This window comes from Archocentrus centrarchus, unplaced genomic scaffold (genome assembly GCF_007364275.1).
Source record: "Archocentrus centrarchus isolate MPI-CPG fArcCen1 unplaced genomic scaffold, fArcCen1 scaffold_24_ctg1, whole genome shotgun sequence".
In the NCBI taxonomy this organism is placed as follows: domain Eukaryota; kingdom Metazoa; phylum Chordata; class Actinopteri; order Cichliformes; family Cichlidae; genus Archocentrus; species Archocentrus centrarchus.
This window is the reverse complement of record NW_022060254.1, coordinates 2,085,433-2,105,879: the sequence shown is the minus strand read 5'-3', so window position 1 is coordinate 2,105,879 and position 20,447 is coordinate 2,085,433. Positions and strand designations below refer to the sequence as shown.

Below are 20,447 nucleotides of genomic sequence, written 5' to 3'. Positions count from 1 at the left end.
ATATTAGGTTAGGATATATATATATATATATATATCCTAACCTAATACATATACACCTCCACCTCCAGACTCCAGGCGGTGAACGCCTGAAACATGTCCGGACCTGACACAGGGAGCCTGGCTGTGAGTCCAGCTGAGCAGGCCTGAGTGGGGCTCAGCGCTGCCTCGGTCCCAGCTGACGCTTCATTTTTCCACGTCTTCACTTTATTGTGAAAAACAGCACAAGTATCAGCAAAAGTCTGACGGGGTCGCCTGAGCGGGACTACACCCCACCCAGCCACCCACCCACGCCTCTACAGCCAGCCACCCGTGCACTTATTTTGAAGGCAGCGGCAGGAAGTGGCGGTGAGTTACAAACTTGGAGCGCTGCGTGAAAATTCCTCAAGTGGTTCTTTTGTTCGTGTGTGTGTGTGTGGAGGGGGAGAGCGTGGATGTGTGGCATGAAAAGCAGCCAGCAGAAGGCTGAGTGCTCGGCGGGCTGACGCTCCTCATGCGGAGGGAGGGAAGGAGAAGGATGAGGAGGAGCCGAGGAAGGAGCTGAGCTATGTGGCAAATCCCTGAAAGCGGCGGAGCGCCCTTTGTGTCGGAAGAAGTGGTAAGTTGTAACCGACGGCGGGTCGGCGAGATACTTAAAACTGCGGGGAGGACTTCTCCAACCCGCCCGATTCTCCGAGTTTGAGCCGGGGCTGGAGGAAGGGCCCCAGCGGGGCTCTAAAAGTTCTCCAGCAGGACGCTCCAGCTGAGAGCTGCGGGCACACCGGAGGCCCTGCTCGTGTTCAAATGAACCGTGTGAGTTAGGGATGTAGCACTTTACTTCAGAGCACTCACACTTCTGACATGTTCGTTGGCGTGTTTTGTTATTTATCCGGACAAACTCTCTCCCCAAATGTGAGCTGTTGTCCAAACAGCAGCAGAGAGCCACTCCTTCAGCTTTCCCCCAGAACGTCCACTGATGATCAGCGTTTGAGCTGCTCAGCAGGATGTGTTACAGCTCTGTGTTCCTTCTCAGAAAGCTCCTCATTCCTGAATGGATGAGTGCTTCTGCCTGTTCCACGGTTATACTGTTCCACAGCTCCACGGATACACAGTCAGTGTAGCTTTGCCACTGCACGCCCCCACAAAGCATCCAGATGTGACTGAAGGGTTCAACAAAGTAACCAGGAGTTCAGGGATCACAGTTATTTTACACACAGACCCCCAGAGGCTCAAAAGCAATTGGACAAACTAACATAACTTTAAAATATGGATTGTTTTTATAGCTGGATAAAAATCCTCAGTGGTCAGCGACTGCTTGAAGTGCAGCCGTGTGCAGGTCACTGTTCATCCTGCTGCTTCTGCCCTACGTGCTCGTGCCATAACACTGCCTCCTCCATGTTTGTCAGATGATGGGTACTTCATCTAGGTTTCATCTGTCCACTTATATGTATTTCTCTCAGAAGTGTTGAGGCTCGTTCAGGTGCTTCCCCCTCCTGAGTTAATCAGTGTGTCGCGCCTGGTTATTTTACGGTCCTGAAGGTGTCTCGAGGCTGCAGGCTTTGATAATGATACTCTCACCTCACTGACAGTGTTCTTGACTTGCCTCGACATCAGGAAGGAGGCTATTTTTTTTACCTAGAGAAGAATTTCTGTCTGATCATCCACTTTATTACTGATTTTGACTCCTGTGGTGACTCTTTGTAGAACCTGTGCGAGTGTCCGACGTCGCTGTGCGTTTATGTGGCACATTAATTATCTTGTAAATGGACTGGTTCTTATATAGAGCTTTTCCGCTCTACTGGAGCACTTTATACAACATGTCTCATTCACACAAACACTTTTTTCTAAATCTCAATACTTTCTGTCTAACGTTCAGGTCGATCGAACCCCTGACCTTCCAATCAGGCATCCACTGATCTTCTCTTCCTCTTTTCCTCCTGCCTGGCTGCTCCAGCTTCAGCATCCTTTGCCCAGTATTTCCACTTTGCCCCCCCCTCTCCACATGTCCAAACCGTCTCAGCCTCGCCTCTCTAACTTTGTCCTCAAACGGCTCGACCTGAGCTGACCCTCTGCTCGCATCTAATCCTGTCCCTCTTTCTCCCTCCCATTTAAAATCTCAGCATCTTCAACTCTGCCACCTCCAGCTCGGCCTCCTGTCTTTTTATTAGCGTTAGTCAAATTAGGATGTGATTGTTATTTGACTGTATGCAGTGATATAATGAGGATAAAATCTGTTTTAATGCATGAATGAAGCAAAGAAGCGCCGCAGGCCCCGTTAAAAAAACCGCCCCCAGCGGGCGTTTTTATTGGTGACAGTAATCAAGATCTGATGTGTGATTTGCACTGTTATAAAGTGTACATTGAACATTTTAAACTGTATCCTACTGCTTCCCCCGCTGTACAGATGGAAGGAGAGAAGGAAAGACAGAGACAGCAGCGGGATGAGAAAGAGAGCAACGAAGCCGAGGATTACAGGAAGAGTGACGACGACACAGACAAGGTCGAGGAAGAGGATGAAGATTCGGTGGGGGCGGCGCTGGTCTGGCAGGAACGCTATGGCGAGGACAATCTGGGCCTTCCTATCATGCACTGGGAGGCGCTGAGCCTGCGCATAGCTGAGCTTGAGAAGCAGGAAGAAGAGAAGAAGGAGAAGAAGTTAAAGGTCAGAGATCAGAATCTTTGAGAGGGCAGTGTGGTGTTTCTCTGAGCATCGATGCTGCCTTTATGTGGAGATGCTGAGATTGAATTTAATATGATTTAAACAATTATGATAATATTAATGTATGCAGTGGGAAAGAGACTCAACATGTCAAACTATCGTCCGTTACCAGGACCATCCACCCACTGCTTCCTGTCTTAAGTCTTAAGTAATGATAAGAAGCACGTCAGATATTTTTTCCCCCTTTAATAACCATTCACTAATATTGGGAATCATTTCCTATCTTGTTACATCCTGTCTTATCTAATGATAGGACATCTTAAATACTCTAGAATCAGTTTTCAGCTTCTGGGCTCTTAATTAGCATCAAACTCTTCTTTTCTTTTCCCAACAAGCTACAAACAACTTTGTACTTTAAATTTTTCTTAGTGAGCTGTGACATGCCTTTGGGCTGCAGCCACAGCACCCAGAAAGAGGCCGTGCACACTTCAGACAGGGCAGGGCTTCTTGCTGTAATGTGTCAGCCAGCCAGTGAACTACCATGATGCTCTTATTGACATCATGCAGAAGAGCAGAAAAAACTTTGGCCATATGCAATATGAACATCTACCAGTAAAACCGTACAAAGGGGGGGGTGTGAACAAGCATTTGGCCCCTTCCTGATTTATTGTTTGGTATGTTTCAGATCATCAAACAAATTTTAATAGTACGCAAAGATAACAAGTGCAGTTTTTTTTTTTTTTTTTGGAAAGCTGAGTTCAGTCTCACTGTCACGCCCAGGCCTGATTACTGCAGACCTGCTGAGTCAAACACACTTAAATAGAGCTGAGACATCTATCAGTCTGGAAAGGCTTACAGAGCCATTTCTAAGGCTTTGGGACTCCAGAGCACCACGGTGAGAGCTGTTTTACACACATGGAGAAAACTTGGAACAGTGGGGAACAGGAGTGCACTGACACCTTGCAGCTGTCTGCAGTGTTGCCTTCTGGTAGTGCAGGTCTGACGACCTTCCCTCTCTTTGTTCCCGTCCGACTACTCTTCTCCAGTCCGAATGACATTCTGATGTAGTTGCTGTAGTGGTGAGGATCAGTGAACCGATGTGTCGGTGGCTGATCTTTGCTCCGTTCTGTAGTCGGGATCCGTAGCCAGTCTTAATGATCCAGCAGAGAGCTTTCGGGCCTACAGAGAATGGTAAATGGACGGTTCTTATGGAGTGCTTTTCTGCTCTACTTTGAGCGCTCCGAGCGTTTTTACACAACATACCTCATTCACGCGTTCACACACATTCATAGCCGAATGGCTGGTTCGTTAAAAAAAATGGGAATCCTTGCCTGCTCAGGGGCAGCAGGTAAGCCACCTGTTGAAACTGGAGTGAAACACACCAAAATCTCACTTAGCCATGTGGACATTTTGAACCACACTTTGGAGCAGGGTTTCAAAACATCTGCGCTCGAAACATCAGTGTCGAGCGTCTCATCTGTAGTGTACAAGAGCTAGATTAGTTGTTGCTTTGCCTGCGCCCACCCTGATGTTTTCTACCTCTAAAAATAAATCAGCTGGTCTGTAGTGCTGTCCTTCCTTGGCAGCAGGGAGCAGAGGAGTCATATTTGTGTTTCCCTAAGCCGGGGGTCACAGTAGGATTAAAAAGTGTCCTCCTGTACCGCCGACTTTGTTTTTCCACCATTTTCTCATTTTTTCCACCCTGTGAGCCTTTCATAAAGGTTGAGATGGTTTAATCTTTACCAACATTTAGTTCAAACCTTTGGGGAAAATTCCAAGAAAGCACCAATTATAAGAATTTTGTCACTAACATTAGAACTGTGAGGGTTTATGAATATGAGTACTACTAAGTAACACTGTGAGACTTCCTGTGGAATTTAACCCTATAAGGTTGTAACACATGGCTGCTGTGCTTGTCAGAGCGGCATTTCTCTGGAGCGAGGCAGATCCCCAGTCAGCTGGAAAGAGGAGAGAGGGAAGAGAGCAGACAGCTGGGAGGATGGAGACGATGCCTGCAACAGCCACGTGCTGGCGCTGACCTCTCGGTACAGACACTCTTATTTCTTACAGGATCGCTGCTGAGCACGAGCGCTGCGCCATTAGTTTCATGTCATTTATGTATTTAACCAAACTTTAGGACTTACTGCTTCTTACAGACACCTGCAAGTTCCAGCTTACATAACAATGCACTAAACGCAGCCATGCTTTCCCCGTGCTGTGATACTGATCTTACTGTAAACACAAGATGTGAAAACAGATGTTTATGACTCTTCATTCAAGCTTCCAGTGAAGGGGCAGAACAGCAGATCTGTGAGGAGCTTGAAGCCTTCCTCAGTTTAATACAGTCGTGGCCAAAAGTTTTGAGGATGACACAAGTTGCGGTTCTCACAAAGTTTGCAAGCTCACTTTTTCTGACGGCAGTTTGCATTTTCTCCAGAATGTTATCAAGACTGAGCACAAAAGTGCCTGCTGACATCATCATTTCAAGAGGATGGTTCTTGAAATCATCGTTCTTCCTCTTTTTTTTTTAGCATGGTTACTGCAAGGAACCACGTTCAGTCATCACTGCTTTGCATAAAAAGAGCTTCACAGGCAAGAATATTGCTGCTAGTAAGATTACACCTAAATCAACCACACATCCGATCATCAAGAGCCTCAAGGAGGTTCAATTATTGTGAAGAAGGCTTCAGGGCGCTCAAGAAAGGTGCTGGCCTGCTGAGGACTGGGGTAAAGCCATTTTCTCTGATGAAGCCCTTTCTGATTGTTTGGGGCATCTGGAAAAAGGATTGTCTGGAGAAGGAAAGGTGAGCGCTGCCATCAGTCCTGTGTCATGCCAGCAGTAAAGCATCCTGAGACCATTCATGTGTGAGGCTGCTTCTCATCCAAGGGAGTGGGCTCACTCTCAATTTAGCCTAAGAGCACAGCCATGAATGAAGAATGGCACCATAACATCCTCCGAGAGCAACTTCTCCCAGTTTGGCTTTTCCAGCATGATGGAACACGCTGGGAAGGTGATCACTAAGTGGCTCGGGGAACAAAACGCTGAAATTGTGCGTCCATGGCCAGAAAACTGCCCAGAGAACTTGTGGTCAGTCCTTGAGTGGACAAACAAAACCCCACAAATTCTGACAACCTCCAAACATCGATTATACAAGAATGGCTGTCAGTCAGGATCTGACCCTGAAGCTGATTGACAGCGTGCCACAGGGAACTGCAGAGGTCTTTAAAGGAAAGGCCAACACTGCAAATACTGACTCTTAGTATAAACTTAATGTAACTGTCAATGAAAGCCTTTCAAACTTCAGTGTATCATAGAAACATTTGATAGAAAGCTCCAAAAACACTGAAGCAGCAAACTTGACTTGTGTCATTCTCAAAGCTTTCGGTGGCGGCTCTACAGAAGACTAATGAGATGCTCCCTTCGTGTTTTTGGAGCCGTTTTAGTGTTGTTGCAATTTGCAATGTTCATCGCGAATCCAACACAAGCCCACTGACTGTTGTGTAACCTCCAGCCTGCAGACACGGATGAATCTGCAGCTCTGCTTCATCAACAACAGTGAAAGTGAAGAAGAAGAGGAGGAGGAGGAGAAGAAAAGGGAAGTCAGAAAGAAGGAGCGCGACTCCTGGGTAACCACAGCAGAATACAGCAGTTCCAAATTACTTATCCTGAGTTGACATGTAGTTGTAAAATGTAATGGAGAGCATAAGAAGCAGCAGCAGCAGTGCCACATCTCCTCTTGTCATTTCATGAGTATGCTCAGCTTTTCCCATCCTCCTGTCATTTTGTGCTGAAGAGAGGGTCGGGGCAGATTCACAAGGATCCTCAGCCTCCTGCCAAGCCTGAGAAACCAAAGTCCCGAGGCTTCAGGAACACTCTGAAGAACCTGCGAGACCGACTGAGAGCAGACCACAAATCACTGGTGAGACGAGCATTCAAAGGTGGAAACGACTGTGTCATCATATACTTGATTTCCAGTTCTGATCATGGCAGCTGTGCTCTGCTCTCCTCAGACTGCGGCTCAGAGTGATCCTGTAGTCCAAAGGAGACATGTGGAGTGCAGCGATTTGCAGAGTTTCACTATCAAGGAGCTGAATGCTCTCTGCGCATCTCTGAGCCAAGCCATACAAGGTACTGTGTAAAAGCCCATTTTCTCTGCTGCGTCTGCAAAAGTGCGGCTTTAAAGTGAAATGTTAAAGCTTCATTTTTTTTCGTCTGTCCACATCAGATCTGAGCTCGGAGCTGGTGGGTCGCCTGCAGGTCCGAGACCAGCTGAGAACGGAGCAGGACGCCATGCTGCTGGAGGTACAGGATCTAACATCACTGTGACATCAGGCTCCACGTTTGGAGCAGTGGGGAGCGGTTATATGACTTAAACGTTATTAGGATTTTTCCACAGAGTCCTCCACAATGTCTCAGACATCTGTGGGTCTGACTGGCCAATCACTGTGAAGTGTTACACCCTGGCAGGACTCCAACTTTCAGATGCACATTTTTTTTTTCTTCTTTTTTTACGATCTGTGTTTTTTTTAGGTGTACAAGGGAAATTTTGACCCACTAAAGACTGACAGCCGATATTTTTACATACCAGAAATGAGAGCGGCTGGAAAACTGCATGTCAGCATGGACTTTGTGCTGAAGAGGGAGACACACAGGCAGTGGGCGGGGGGGCTTGTAACAATTTTTGTATGTATGTCCTTTTGGTCATTTTATCTGCTCAGATTACAGCATGAGTATAAGTTACAGGTCAAACCTTTGCAGCCAGGCTAGAAGCAGGGGAAAAACACCATCCAAAATATTAGTGTCAATTAATTTTGTATCAATAAGCAAGTCTCCAGGCTACTCCAGGCTTCAGCGGTCGGGATCATTCTTGTCGTGGTGATCTGAAACTCTTCAGGAGTGTTACTGGAATCAGTTAACAGGCGCTGATGAGAGCGGATTTTCCCGTCTCTCTTGAAAATGCACTGAACCCAGATCAGTCAGTACAGGCTCCTGATTTACCGCCTGAGTATATTACCATTCCATCATTTCTCATACAGATACAATGGACGTGGCAATTTCTACAAAATGGTTGGACACTCCTTAAGCTAGTAGCAACAAGTCTACCAGTAATCCGGTCTGAAATGCTGATCTGGGAAGTGAGGCTTCCAAACTCTTAAAGCTGCAGCTGGGATTGAAAAGCTCGTTTTTCCAGCTCAGCACTGGAAAACGGTGTTCCCTGCTTTGGTTTCAGTCTTTTGATCCCGACATCAAAGGTTTTTTTATTCACGCTCGTCCGTGTGGGCTTTGGAGGTGATGTTGGTAAAGGATGAAATGTGTTTTTTAATGTACAACCAATGAAACTCCTTCCTCACCAAAACGGTGTTTTTAGTATTTATCTTAATTTTGACAAATATGATTCTGAAAGAATGTTTCTGAGTGAATCTTCTTGAATCGAGTAGCCTGTACATTGTAACGTGCTTTTGTACTATATTTTTGTTACGATGCCATGAGTGAAGCTCAAACCATCCTTTTTTTTTTTGGTTGTTCTTTCACAGTGAAAGTGTCTCATCTCATTCCTGATAGGCTGAGAGTTTAAAACCGCCTCCAAAGCTGTTGGGGCACAGAGCAGAATGTAAATATGAACAAAATACAGTGATTTCAAAGCCATTTGATCCACGTCAACCTGTCAAATGTTGAAACTGAGAAATGAACTGTGTTCTTTTGGACTGCAGTGCAAGCAATGATTTTTTTTTTTTTTTTAAAAAAAGCTGAAACAAAAAGGGCAACAAAACACTGAGCAAGTTGTGTCGTGCTCAGTCATGATGGCCGGGCAGGTTGGACCCAAGGAGCAGATTTAGGGAGCTCTCGTTAACAAAATGTATTCGTATAAGCACGAGGTAACCAGCAGGAGAGAAAGCAAGGCGGGAGCATGGAATGTTTGTCTGGATATGTACGGAGAATCTGTGGAGAGGAAGAGAGACGGTGTTGAGCAGGAGCAAAAGGCAGCATTGTGGAAGTGCGTTTAAGGGAGGGAATGGGCTTATTGGTGGATCTCGGAGAGCGAGGCCTTGAGAGGGAACTTGTCAGGGTTTGGGCTGGTGGGGGGTTTCTGGGGTCCGGTGGCGGGGTGAGTGCAGACTGCTGTGATTAGTGGGCAGGTAGATGGAGGCTGGAGAGACCGTGGCTGAGTGTGCTGGCTCCGTGGCGAGGCTGAGTAGGTCTGCGATCCGGCAGAAAGAAGCAAACTGAAGAGCAGGAGAGAGCAAGGTTACAGATGGGCAGAAACCAGGCTCGCTGGATTACCACCATCGAGGTTGTACAATCTGGCAGTGAGTCCTCATCTCAGCCACACCTAAATACCCCGGGCCCCGATAACCAGCCACAGGTGTGCACCTTGGCAACAGCCATGAAGGCGGAGAAACAACCGCCTGCCCACTGAACCACCTGGAAACAGACATATACACACATACACCACACAGCCCGCCCCGGCCCATGACATGCTCAGACAGAAACATTTCACAGAATAACTAAAAATGTGCAGCAACATAACTTCTAAGTTGATTCCTTTAAGCAGGAAAGGCGGTCCACAGCCTGCTGCCCCTCCACCGTGATGCTTTTCCAGTCAGTGCATCTTTTTTTCCATTTTGCTCAGTTTCATTGAGTTTTGTGTGAATTCTGAATGAATTGTGGGTTTAAAGCTTGTCCTTTCTACAGTAGGAGAGATGACATATAGACACGAGGGTCCACCATCTTTGGTTTAAGGCATATTAACACTTGGGAAGCTTTTATTGAGCCCGTCCTGTTAGTAAGCTAACAAGATTTATTGGCGGCAGATATTATTAGATGATGATAGCTATTTGCCAGTCAATCAGTATTGGGATTTAGAAAGTAAAGTAGAGATGGGAGAAACACTCTTCAACCGTGTTAGGAGTGTTGACTTTGCACAGTCTGTCCACTAGGGGGCACCCTGCAACTTCGCTGTTGGCAACAACGCTTTGCAAAACAACCAGCTGATCTGGGTGAGTTGGGCAGAACTTAAACTAGTAAACTAATAACTAAACATAACAAATGCCAGGGAAATCTGTTTGTTTCATGTGCCTGAAAGAAAAAAATATCGGCTGATTTATCGGATTTTTAAATCGCCAAATATCGGTCTTAAAAATCCTGAATTGCTCTGGCTCTAAACAAGATATGATCAACTCAAGGGGAATGTTTGATCCATTGTGGGTCTGGTCTGCCCTCTCACATGTTTCAGGAGCACTGGTGAAATAGTAAAATTTCTCAGTTTCAATATGTTTTGTATTATTTCTAATTTATATGATTTGCGTTCTGTTTTTATTTACCTGTTTTTATTTACCACATACGGTACCAGTGTTGTGGACTAAGCAGCGAGGATTTCAGGTTCCTTTTGTAAGGGCGTGTAGCCACAGAAGGACAAGCTCCTCTGTGCACCCATGTTGCCTTCTCATCCTGTGCTCAGCGCTAGGCCAATCATCATATTGCAATAAGTGTTGATATTGCCTTGGTTCTATTTTATTTTCCCAAAGTCCCAAACGATGTAATTTCAAAATAAAGAAATCTGTGTTGGTGAGACTAAATCTAACTAAGTCTTGCCTACTGCAAAAACAACAGTGGCAAATATTGCACAATTTGCATTTATAGTGTTTGAATTTCTGATGTTTACCCAAAAGAATCTTTTTGAGGGATGAATCATTTATTTTGTTTACATTAGATTTGATTGTGCCTTTTAATACTGCGACCACGAACCTTCTCTGGGCTCTTTCCTCCTGCCTGGCAGCTCCATCTTCAACATATTTTGCACAATATATCCAATAACCCTCTTTTGCAAATGTCCAAACCATCTCAGCCTTTCTTCTCTAACTTTGTCCCCAAACTGGTCAGCCTGAGCTGTCCCTCTGATGTTTCTCCTGGTCATTCCCAAGGAAAACTTTATCATCTCCAACCCTTCCACCCCCAGTTCAGCCTCCTGTCTCTTTGTCACCTGCATTTCACTTTCCCATCATATAATGCCAGCTATAGACCAAAACTGAAAAGACACAGACAATCTGTATTTATATTTGAATATGCAGTTTGGTGAACTAAATAGTCCAAGCTGATAGCTTGGAGTGTGTTGCTAATAGAAGCAAATGTCAGATTGCGACTGAACTGCGACCGTCACCTCAGACTGTAATAATGCAACATAACTATCAGGAAAACCACTTACATCACAAGTCCAGACTTGTTGCTTAGTGTGAAAATCTGTCTTAATTTTTTAAGTGTCATTTTAGATCAGCTGTTTGATGAGCAGGCAGCAACTCGAACAACTCGACAGTTTTACTGCTTTTTTTTAATGTTTTCTCTCTCAAAGACAAGCATGGAAACCCGGTACTCCTGCTTTTTTCATCTCCCCGACTATCCCACCTTTTCTTTACTAAACTCTTCCTTTGAATACTTCCCTGTACCTCACCATCCCACCACCAAGTCTCCGTGTCCTCGTTCCACTATCCTTTTTGGAAGTTTCTTTCACCCCTTTCACAGAATTCACTACCATTACCACAACACCTACTCATCACCTGTCCATTTCAGTGTGTATGGGAAATGCATGCACGTCTAACACACACAAGGTTTCTAACCATTCTTTGACTGCACAGACTAATTGGCAATAAGCAGGTTTTGCGTTCTGATTGCTAATTAATGTTGAATTTATATTGATAATTATAGATGGTAGTTATAAGGATTTTTTTTAATAACAGAGCTGTCGGGACAGTGTTTTAACTGTAATGGTTCTACATGATTATATAATAAATCCCAGCTGTTCCAGGAGGTTCTTACCATTTTTAATAAAATATATTGAAATCATTATGGCTGTTATGTTTTCATATCTTTGGTAAAAAAAGGACATGATATTGTGTTTGATGTTTTTCTCCAATAGCTGGTGTTGTAAAACCTAAGACGTGTACTCTCCCTGCTCTCTGAAACTTCGAGGATTAATATCCATCCATCCATTTTCTTCCGCTTCATCCTTTTCAGGGTCATCAGTGATGTGTCAGCTCATTTACATTGTAAGAGAAGCTCAACTGAGTGTAGTAGTGAGTTAAACGCAGTGTTGAAGCTGTCATTTTCAGCATCTACATGGATGTTAAAATCACCTGCAGTAACTATTTTATCTGAACTAACTCAAATCAAAAGGTTTATGAAATTGGACAGAAACCGAAAGGACCATGTGGATTATGGACAATAACAACTAAAATTAGTTTTTGAGTTTTCCAGTTTGTGTAGATAATGCTAAGAGTCAGGCTTTCAAATGAAATAAGCCTCTGTCTGGGTCTTTGGTTGAGAAATGATCTAGAGTGGAAGATTGCTGCTACTCCTCCTCCTCGGCCTGTGCTTCGAGGACTGCAACAGTTAGCATTACTCTCCTCCTGTAACCAAGTTTCTGACCTCCAACCGGTGGGGTATATACTCAACATCAGCTATTTGATTTCCAGTTTCAAACTCATGATCCTGTCTGACACTCTTCATCTCCACAACACTATACACATACTCTTCACATATGGAAGTGGCTGTGGCTCAGGAGGTAGAGCAGGTCATCTAACAATCGAACAGTTGATGGTTCGATCTCTGGCTGCGCCAGTCTGCATGCCAAAGTGCCTTTGGCAAGACACTGAACCCCAATGTGTTCATCAGAATGATTTTGTGTGTGTGTGTGTGAGAGAGAGACTGTTAGATACGACTGGGTGAAAGAGACATGCTTATAAAGTAGAAAAATGCTACTTTGGTCACAATGCAGGAATTTGGGTTGGAAAAATTCATCTTCTGCCCGCATAAAGTTTTTAGGTAGGAGATGTCAGAAAATGAATATTACAGTGAATATATTTCTAGAATGTACACGTGTATGTGATAACCAAAGGGGATGATAACCAGGCTGTTTACCATACTCCATTTCATTTACTATTTTCACCATGGTACACTTTAGATTTGTCTTACATTTAAAATTCTTTTGTTACAGCAGCATAATAAAAGTATTATAAAGAGTCGTTACATAATAAAAATATTATGAAGGGTTTTGCATGTGTAGGCATGAAAGATTTTTTTAAAATCTTTGTGGCAGCAGACAGTAGGCTGTCTGTTGGAGAAGGTGCTCCGCTGCCCATCCAGTAACTGGTGCAGATGGTCAGGATTAACCTTCATGTTCTTGTAACTAATGAAATTTAAGATACAACTTTCAAATAAGGTTATACCAGTTTTGAGCAGCACAGTGGCAGCTGGATATTAGCTTAGTTAGCTCACAGTCCAAATGCCACCATGACAGCAGGAAGTCATATTTTCATTCAGTTATGTGACTCTTGAGCTGTTGGGACACAGCAGTAGCATGTCTCCTGTTTCTGCTTTTTTTTCTGTTTCCCAGCCAACAACTTAAAATGTTTGAGTCATCCTTTGCTCCTGCTCAGGCCTGCTTGCATGCTGGAGAAGTCTCATCTCTTATTTTTTGTTTGGCAATTACACTAAATGAGAGAGGCTACATTTTTCATCATTGGAGGTTATACCCCCCCGATAATTACTTAATTAATTAGGAGCCTAGAAGTCTCATTATACAGCCAGCATGACGTAAATTTTGTCATCAGGTGTTTGGCGTGAGAGTCCGTGCAGGCGTCTGCATGACTGCCTGCGGAGCATTTACATCACAATGCATAAACCACGTATGCACCCAGGCTGTGTGTCCACAATGGAGTGTAAACCAGGCTTAATGGTGTGGGGGACATTTACTTGGCACACTAATGCCTTGATTATACTCGGTTGCGGACACGGACAGCTGGACACCCAATGGCTGAGTAGTTGTTGCTGTTATGCTGCTTTGAAGTCCGCTGCCTGAGGCGCACGCATTCACACACAGCAGGTAGTTCCACATATTTGATTTGGTAGATTTTTACACCAGATACCCTTCGTGGCACAACCCCAGAGGGGGGAACTGGGGGTCTTCCACTTGTCAGGGGACTGTTGAAACCACTACCCTATGGAACCGGCTGTAACAGGTGGTTAACTGAGTTACTGATGCCTTCCTATCAGGTTGAAGCAGTCTGGCCATTCTCCTCTGACCTCTGACATCAACAGGACATTTTCACCCAGAGAACTCTGTGGATGTTCTTTCTCTGAACGTTTTCTGTAAATCCACTAGCTCAGCAGTCAGAGCAGCCCGTCTGGAACCAAATCACCTAAATCAGATTTCTTACCCATTCTGACACTCAGTTTGAACTTCAGCAGGTCATCTTGACCGTGTCTACATGCCTAAATGCCCTGAGTGTGAGCAGCTGAACTGGAATACCTAAAGAAGTAGCCGATGAGTATATATGCACATTTGAAGAAAAACAATAAAGATGTATCACAGTGAGTATCATTAAAGTGCACAGCTGCCCTCCACCTTGGGGTGGAGACCATGATAGAATAGTTAAAATGTATGAGGTGTATTGGATTTAAAGCATTGGTGCCTATAAGGGACTAAATGATGAATTACTTCTGAATATCCCTCCGTTGTCCCTCATATTGAACACTAACAGTGTGCAGTAGACATTAATCCTGAGACTTGAATGTTTGGGACAAAGAAACAGTTTTTGTAGTTTTGCTTCTGTGCACCACCGCAGTGGATCGTAAATCAAACGATCAATATGTGATCGTAGTGCAGACCTTTGAGGGGTTTCACCAAAACGAACTGTTTGGAAATGTATAATGTTATTTAGGTTATTTACCATATATACTGTATTAAAACTATGTTAAGCATTCTTACTGTAATGCGGTGTAAGCTTGATGATGGTCTAGTGTTGTTAAACGGTGTATGAGACTGAGCACCACATCTGGAAGTGTACAGGGATCGAATATAATCAATAAAATGCCTCAAACTTACTCAAATGCAGATGCTTTGTTTTCAGGGTAACCAACCTCCATTGAAAACAGGTGAGAACACACACACACACACACACACACACACACACACACACACACACACACACACACACACACACACACACACACACACACACACACACACATGCACAAAGGTGAAGTGGGGGAGAAGAATTGGATGACACACAATGAGGGGAAGAGAAGAGGGAGGGACTGGATTACCATAGAAACTGCTCTGACCGCTCAGAGAAGCAGGTGAAAAAGGTGAAAGCTGTAATGGTCCAATTGTCAGGGTCACAGATCAGCCAGACTGCTCTGCTGATCCCTGATCAGAGCTGCTGCTCACTTATTATTGAAATACCAGCAAAAGGCGTCCATTAAGGCTGCAAATATAGCGTTGATCGTAGCTGCACTGCAGTCAAAGCCGTTTGGATGTTTCTGCAAGTTCTCAGTTAATCTGATGAGCAACAGAACAGGAGCCATATGGAGTGAGAGTCATCGCTGGCACAGGTAAGCTCTTTGTCTTACAGCAGATTGCAGTGATGCAGGTATTTATGAGTTTGATCCAGTTCCATTTACGCAACACCTAATGAACCTCTGGAGACTTCACAGTGGCTATTTTTGTTCCAGGACATTTTCCAAAACAGTAACCACTCATTTTTAAACATCATTCAAAAACATATTTTCTTACTTATTTATAGCTCACCCTGGAACATTTGTGAAGCAGAATGAATATGAATTCAGAAACAAGCAGTATAGCAGTTTGCGAATCCCGGCCGCACTCAGAAGCTATTTTTACATCTGTGAATGTTTTTCCCCCACAGTTAAAGTAATCAATACTCACGCAGTTTGAAAATCTATGAGCAGATAACTATAGGCGATTATGATTAGAGTGGTCTGGACATGAAGATTCAAGGGTCTGCAAACAGTTTTTCAGAATTCTGGAAAATGAAAGGAGGCTAAGAGAGCGGCAAATAAAGGAGCACCAAAGGATCCTGGAGCACTGCAGCACACTTTGTAAAATCAGTCACTCTGATGTGCAATCTTTGGGATTTGCAGTAAATATGTATATTGATTACCAGCAAGCACAATCATTTATTTGTATGTATTGCTTACAAATTGTAAAAGCCAGACTCTTGAAAACACACTGCACATCATGTTTGAATTCATTTTTGGCCTGTCATTCAGTTAGGCTGCCTTTGTACTCTTGTATATTTTTGTTACTGTCATATATTTGAGAAAGCTACAGAGGCACATTAAAGGACAAAAAAAAAGTGTTTTAGTAAAGTGTTCATCCACCACAGGGACACAGAACAATTTATGGCCTTGGAACTGGTTCTTCAAATCTAGAACCCTAGTTGATGTAAAGCAGGTCAGTACACTGACTGTGTGAATGAGACATGTTGTATAAAATGCTAAAGTAAAGTAGAAAAGGCTCCATATAAAAACCAGTCCTTCTTTAGGTGTTGGGTGGTAAAGAGTGCTCTTACTGAACATTAGTTTTGTGTGAGCTGGATTAATGGTATGAAAAAGTACAGTGTAGATGTATTACTCATTTGAAGTAAATTAAGATATAGATATAAAAATAGAAACCAATGGATGTTTAAAAACAAATAAGCATCCAAATATCTAAAAATGAACAGTTTGCATTCAAGTAGTCACAAAATTGTGTTCAGGTTATAGGGAACAGACTCTTTACTTCTTATTTGTGTTGTTCTCCTGTTAATGTCATATTTATCCGTTTTTACTGGAACTCTATAATGAAGTGCTAGTACAGCCTGCAGATCACTCACTAAATATTTACACAAACAAAAACTTGCAGCTGCCCGTGTGCTGATCTCTAATATGCACGGGCACAGCTGATTTGACCCTTTCAGCTGAGAAGCTAGAATGTCACCTGAGTCCTGTTTAGTTGGAAATTGTTAACTTTCCTGGTATTGTAGTCCACTGTATGACATGAAATTACTTTGGGATTGTGATGACAGGACTGGATTACACTATATAATCAGTGGAGTGAGAGAGAGACCAATGTACAGAGGGATGCATAAAGACACGTAGGGAAAGTGTGGTTACTTATTGCTGAGTTAATGGAGTGAGAAGGCACTGAATCAGCAACATACCCTTGTACACAGGAAGGCAAACAAGCACTGAGAATGAGCAGCATAAAACAGGAGGACAGATTGTGCAAAGACCCCGGTGAACAGTTAAAGGGGGGGAAGGGGAGAGGCTCAGAAAGCAGTAGCTCTTTATTATATTGCTTTCAATATAATAATAATAATGAGAAGATAAGAGAACCCATCCATCCGTCCATCCATCCATCCATCCATCCATCCATCTATCCGTCCGTCCGTCCATCCATCCATCCGTCCATCCATCCATCTATCCGTCCGTCCATCCATCCATCCATCTATCCGTCTGTCCGTCCATCCGTCCGTCCATCCATCCATCTATCCATCCATCCATCCGTCTATCCGTCTGTCCGTCCATCCGTCCGTCCATCCATCCATCCATCCATCCATCCATCCATCCATCTCCCAATAGGACATGCCCAGAACACTTAAGCCAGGAGGTGCACAGGAGGCATCCTAGTCAGATGCCCGAACCACCTCAGCCAGCTCCTTTTCGTGTGGAGGAGCAGTGGCTCTACTCTGAGCCCCTCCCGAATGGCACTTTCACACTCAGCTCCCTCTTCGCCACGACAGACCGGTGCGGCGTCCTCATCAAAGTCCCGCTTCCTTCTCCTGTCACTCGTGAACAAGACCCCAAGACTCCTCCACCTGGGCAGTATGGATAATGCCACCTTCAAGCCTGTACTGGAATTTAGAAACAGTAATTAGTAGGTCGATAGGGCCCGTGAACAGAGGCAAAAAAAAGTTTAAGATTGGCAACTGAAGATCATGTGATAAGCAGTGGTTTCTCCATTTGGATAAGTAGACTCTATTGAGATCAATATTGTTTTACTTGAGAATAAATTAAAGGACAATAATTCCTTAAAATATGAAAAATATCAGAAGGTAGTGATGGAGTTGCAATAATCTGAACTGGAATTAAAAGCAAAGAACATATTTGGCATATAAATTAATGTATTTAACAAGTTTAAAAAAAGACATCAGGAAGTGAAAAGTAAACTTTCAGATGAACTGCTCTGAGACAGAGCTGATATGGTACATGAAATCTTATTATCAGCATAGAAACAACACTTCCTTGGAAAATAAATGATTTTACGTATCCATAAAAAAGACAAAAACAAAATAATTTTATAGTGACCTTTGTGGATCATTAATTACTGTACAGTCATGTGAAAAACTAATACACCCTTACTGCTTCCAAAGGAATTCCAGGTACTTATAATTAAATGCACTTTATTAACATCAGCAAGCATGAATACAAAAGTAGATGTTTTGGCGTGGGAAGATTGTGGCATTGTGCTCTGATCTTATAGTTCTCAGAGAAACTGAAAGGAAAATCTAGGAGCTCCATCTCAGATTCTACAGGCCTCAGTTAGCATGTTAAATGTTAAAGTTCATGAGTGAACAAGTGTGGATTGTTTATTTCTGCCAGGAGAAAGACTCATCTCTTTAAAAAGAACATGGCAGCACTGTTTGTGTTTGCAAAGCTGCATCTGAATAAATCACAAGCCCTCTGGAGCAAAGTCCTTTGGGCAGATGAAGCAAGGAAGTGGAGATGTTTTTCCATAAGTGCACAGTGTCACAATTGGAGAAAACCAAATGCAACATATCCCCATAAACACCTCAGACCCGCAGGCAGCACAGTGGTGGAGAGATGGTGATTTGGGCTTGGTTTGCAGTCACAGGACCTGGTTGCTTTGCTGTCAGTGGGTCAAACTTCTACATATGCCTACAAATCTCAAGTTATTGAAGCAACGTTCTGTAGAAGACTGGGTTAAAATTCCTCCACAGCTGCGTGAGACTGATAAAGTCATGCTTGTCGCTGCTGAAGTTGTTGAATCATACGATGTGCTTTTCCACGAGTTTTTGCAACCACTGCCAATGACCATACTCAGAGAACACATACAGAACCAGTAGTACTACAGTGGTCAAAACTGGTAATACTAAGATAAGAGAAACTCTGATGAAATAAAACTGCTATTTTCCTTTATTTCTAGGTAAACACCGATCCATGGGCAGGACCGTCTTGGGGATGACAGAGAAGAAACCTGCCAGAATTCCAAACATACACGCTGAAGCCTTCTCCATCACATGAAAATCTCTTAACCTCTCACAATGTCATCCAGACGTGAATTTCCTTCGAATGCCAGTGTGGAAATGTTCCTCAACGTACTGAACTCCTCCTCCACCTCACCATCTCAGTCTTGCAGCATAGACGAGTCCTACAAGTACATCTTCCTTCCCATTTGTTACTCCTTCACATTCATCTTCAGCATCTCCCTTAACTCGGTCGTCCTCTACCGTTCTTTTCGCCAGACCAAGCGCTGGAATGCCTCTTTGATATACATGGTCAACTTGGCCTCTACAGACTTCATGTACGGCCTGTCTCTGCCATTTCTCGTGGGAAGTTACATCATGCGTGACCGCTGGATCTTCGGGGACTTCATGTGCCGGCTGGTTCGTTTTCTCTTCTACTTTAACCTCTACTGCTCCATCTTCTTCCTCACTTGCATCTCTGTGCATAGATACCTTGGTATTTGCCACCCAATGAAAGTGATCACACTGGAATCCAAGAAGGCTGTCAAGTGCACTTGTGTCCTTGTTTGGATTGTAGTATTCGCTTTGACGTGCCCGATCTTCCGTTTTGCTCAGACTGGTCATGTGACAAGATTGACAGGGTTTGGAAGCAATGCAAGTATTGGCAATCCAAGTCATGAAATATCACCAGTAAATGCAATCAATGGTAAATTGGAAGGGGTAATTGAAGAGTACCAGAACTGTTGGGATGATGCCATAGATAAGGAGTTTCCTGATTATGTACCCTATGGCATCACACTCCATTTGCTGGGCTTTTTTGTGCCATTTTCCATAATTGCTTACTGTTACTCTCACGTAGTTCTCACCATATTTAGGACATTACATTCTCAGCCCGCGTCCTGCAGAAATCCAATAGATGAATGCACGAAGAGAAGAGACAAGAACAGCTCAGCAGCTGTTGGAACAGGAAGAAGACGAAACAATGGATTACAGAAAATAGTGGGAAGGGATGAAGGAATTTCCATTTTTCTTGGCGCTCAATCCCCATATGCCAGTCGAAGGCGTAAATCCATCAGAACTATCATTACCATCACCCTGTTATTTGCTCTGTGTTTCTTTCCCTTTCATGTTACCAGAACCATCTTTCTTTTGCTGAAAGTGACCAAGAGTGTTCCCTGTCACACTATGACAACAGTCTCCATGTGCTACAAGATCACCAGGCCCTTGGCATCCTTCAATGCATGGCTCAATGCCCTCCTTTACTTTCTGACTAAAGATAAAGGGGGAGCTCAGTGCTGCAAAGCAGTAAACACCACTACCCAACAGCATGCTGTGCTGCTGTTGCCACTGAGAATGATGGGAAGAGGACAGGGTGAAGTGGACAGAGCGACAGAAGACAAGACTGACAAAAAGGAGAATAAAGCATTTCACAGTCCATCATCTGTGAACAGAGCAAAAGTTAAATATATAGTTGAATGAACTTCATATGCACTGCTGGATGTTAATTTATATTCACCAGTCAGCCACAACATTACAAACCCCTGACAGGTGCAATGCGATGATCTGCTGGGAAACCGTTCATGTTAGTCGTTCACCTAAAAATGACTGCACGCCACATCCAACCTTTCATGGCAAAGGCACGCACTGACAGTGGCTTCACCCAGCTGGATAACACGCATGGTGAGACCACAAAATTCACTCAAGGAACATGCCAAAGCACTCAAGACACTGATCCAGCCACCGAGCTCCCCAGATCCCAATCAAACTG

General features: G+C 43.8%; 2 protein-coding genes across 3 annotated transcripts; both read left to right on the top strand.

Moving 5' to 3' along the window:
• Positions 1–208: 208 nt before the first annotated feature.
• LOC115775737 (schwannomin-interacting protein 1) lies at positions 209–11,474 on the top strand. Of its 2 annotated transcripts, none has more exons than XM_030723231.1 (7): positions 209–345; positions 2,381–2,638; positions 4,556–4,680; positions 6,148–6,262; positions 6,430–6,555; positions 6,647–6,764; positions 6,862–11,474. In XM_030723231.1, exons 2-7 carry the CDS (start codon positions 2,381–2,383, stop codon positions 6,960–6,962), a joined length of 843 nt encoding a protein of 280 aa, XP_030579091.1. In that variant the 5' UTR covers positions 209–345; the 3' UTR covers positions 6,963–11,474. The 2 variants fall into 2 exon arrangements, with proteins under 2 accessions (XP_030579091.1, XP_030579090.1); XM_030723230.1 differs by lacking the exon at positions 209–345 and adding an exon at positions 371–595.
• A 7,283-nt stretch (positions 11,475–18,757) lies between these two features.
• LOC115775729 (P2Y purinoceptor 3) lies at positions 18,758–20,158 on the top strand. Its single transcript, XM_030723219.1, has one exon. The coding sequence runs from the start codon at positions 18,758–18,760 to the stop codon at positions 20,156–20,158; it is 1,401 nt and encodes a 466-aa protein (XP_030579079.1).
• The last annotated feature ends 289 nt before the right edge of the window (positions 20,159–20,447 follow it).

Coding starts and splice junctions, on each gene's coding strand:
- LOC115775737 (XM_030723230.1), top strand. CDS start 545: ATGTGGCAAATCCCTGAAAGCGGCGGAGCGCCCTTTGTGTCGGAAGAA. Junction 596..2,380: donor CCTTTGTGTCGGAAGAAGTG/GTAAGTTGTAAC, acceptor CCCGCTGTACAG/ATGGAAGGAGAGAAGGAAAG. Junction 6,263..6,429: donor AGAAGGAGCGCGACTCCTGG/GTAACCACAGCA, acceptor TTTGTGCTGAAG/AGAGGGTCGGGGCAGATTCA.
- LOC115775729 (XM_030723219.1), top strand. CDS start 18,758: ATGTCATCCAGACGTGAATTTCCTTCGAATGCCAGTGTGGAAATGTTC.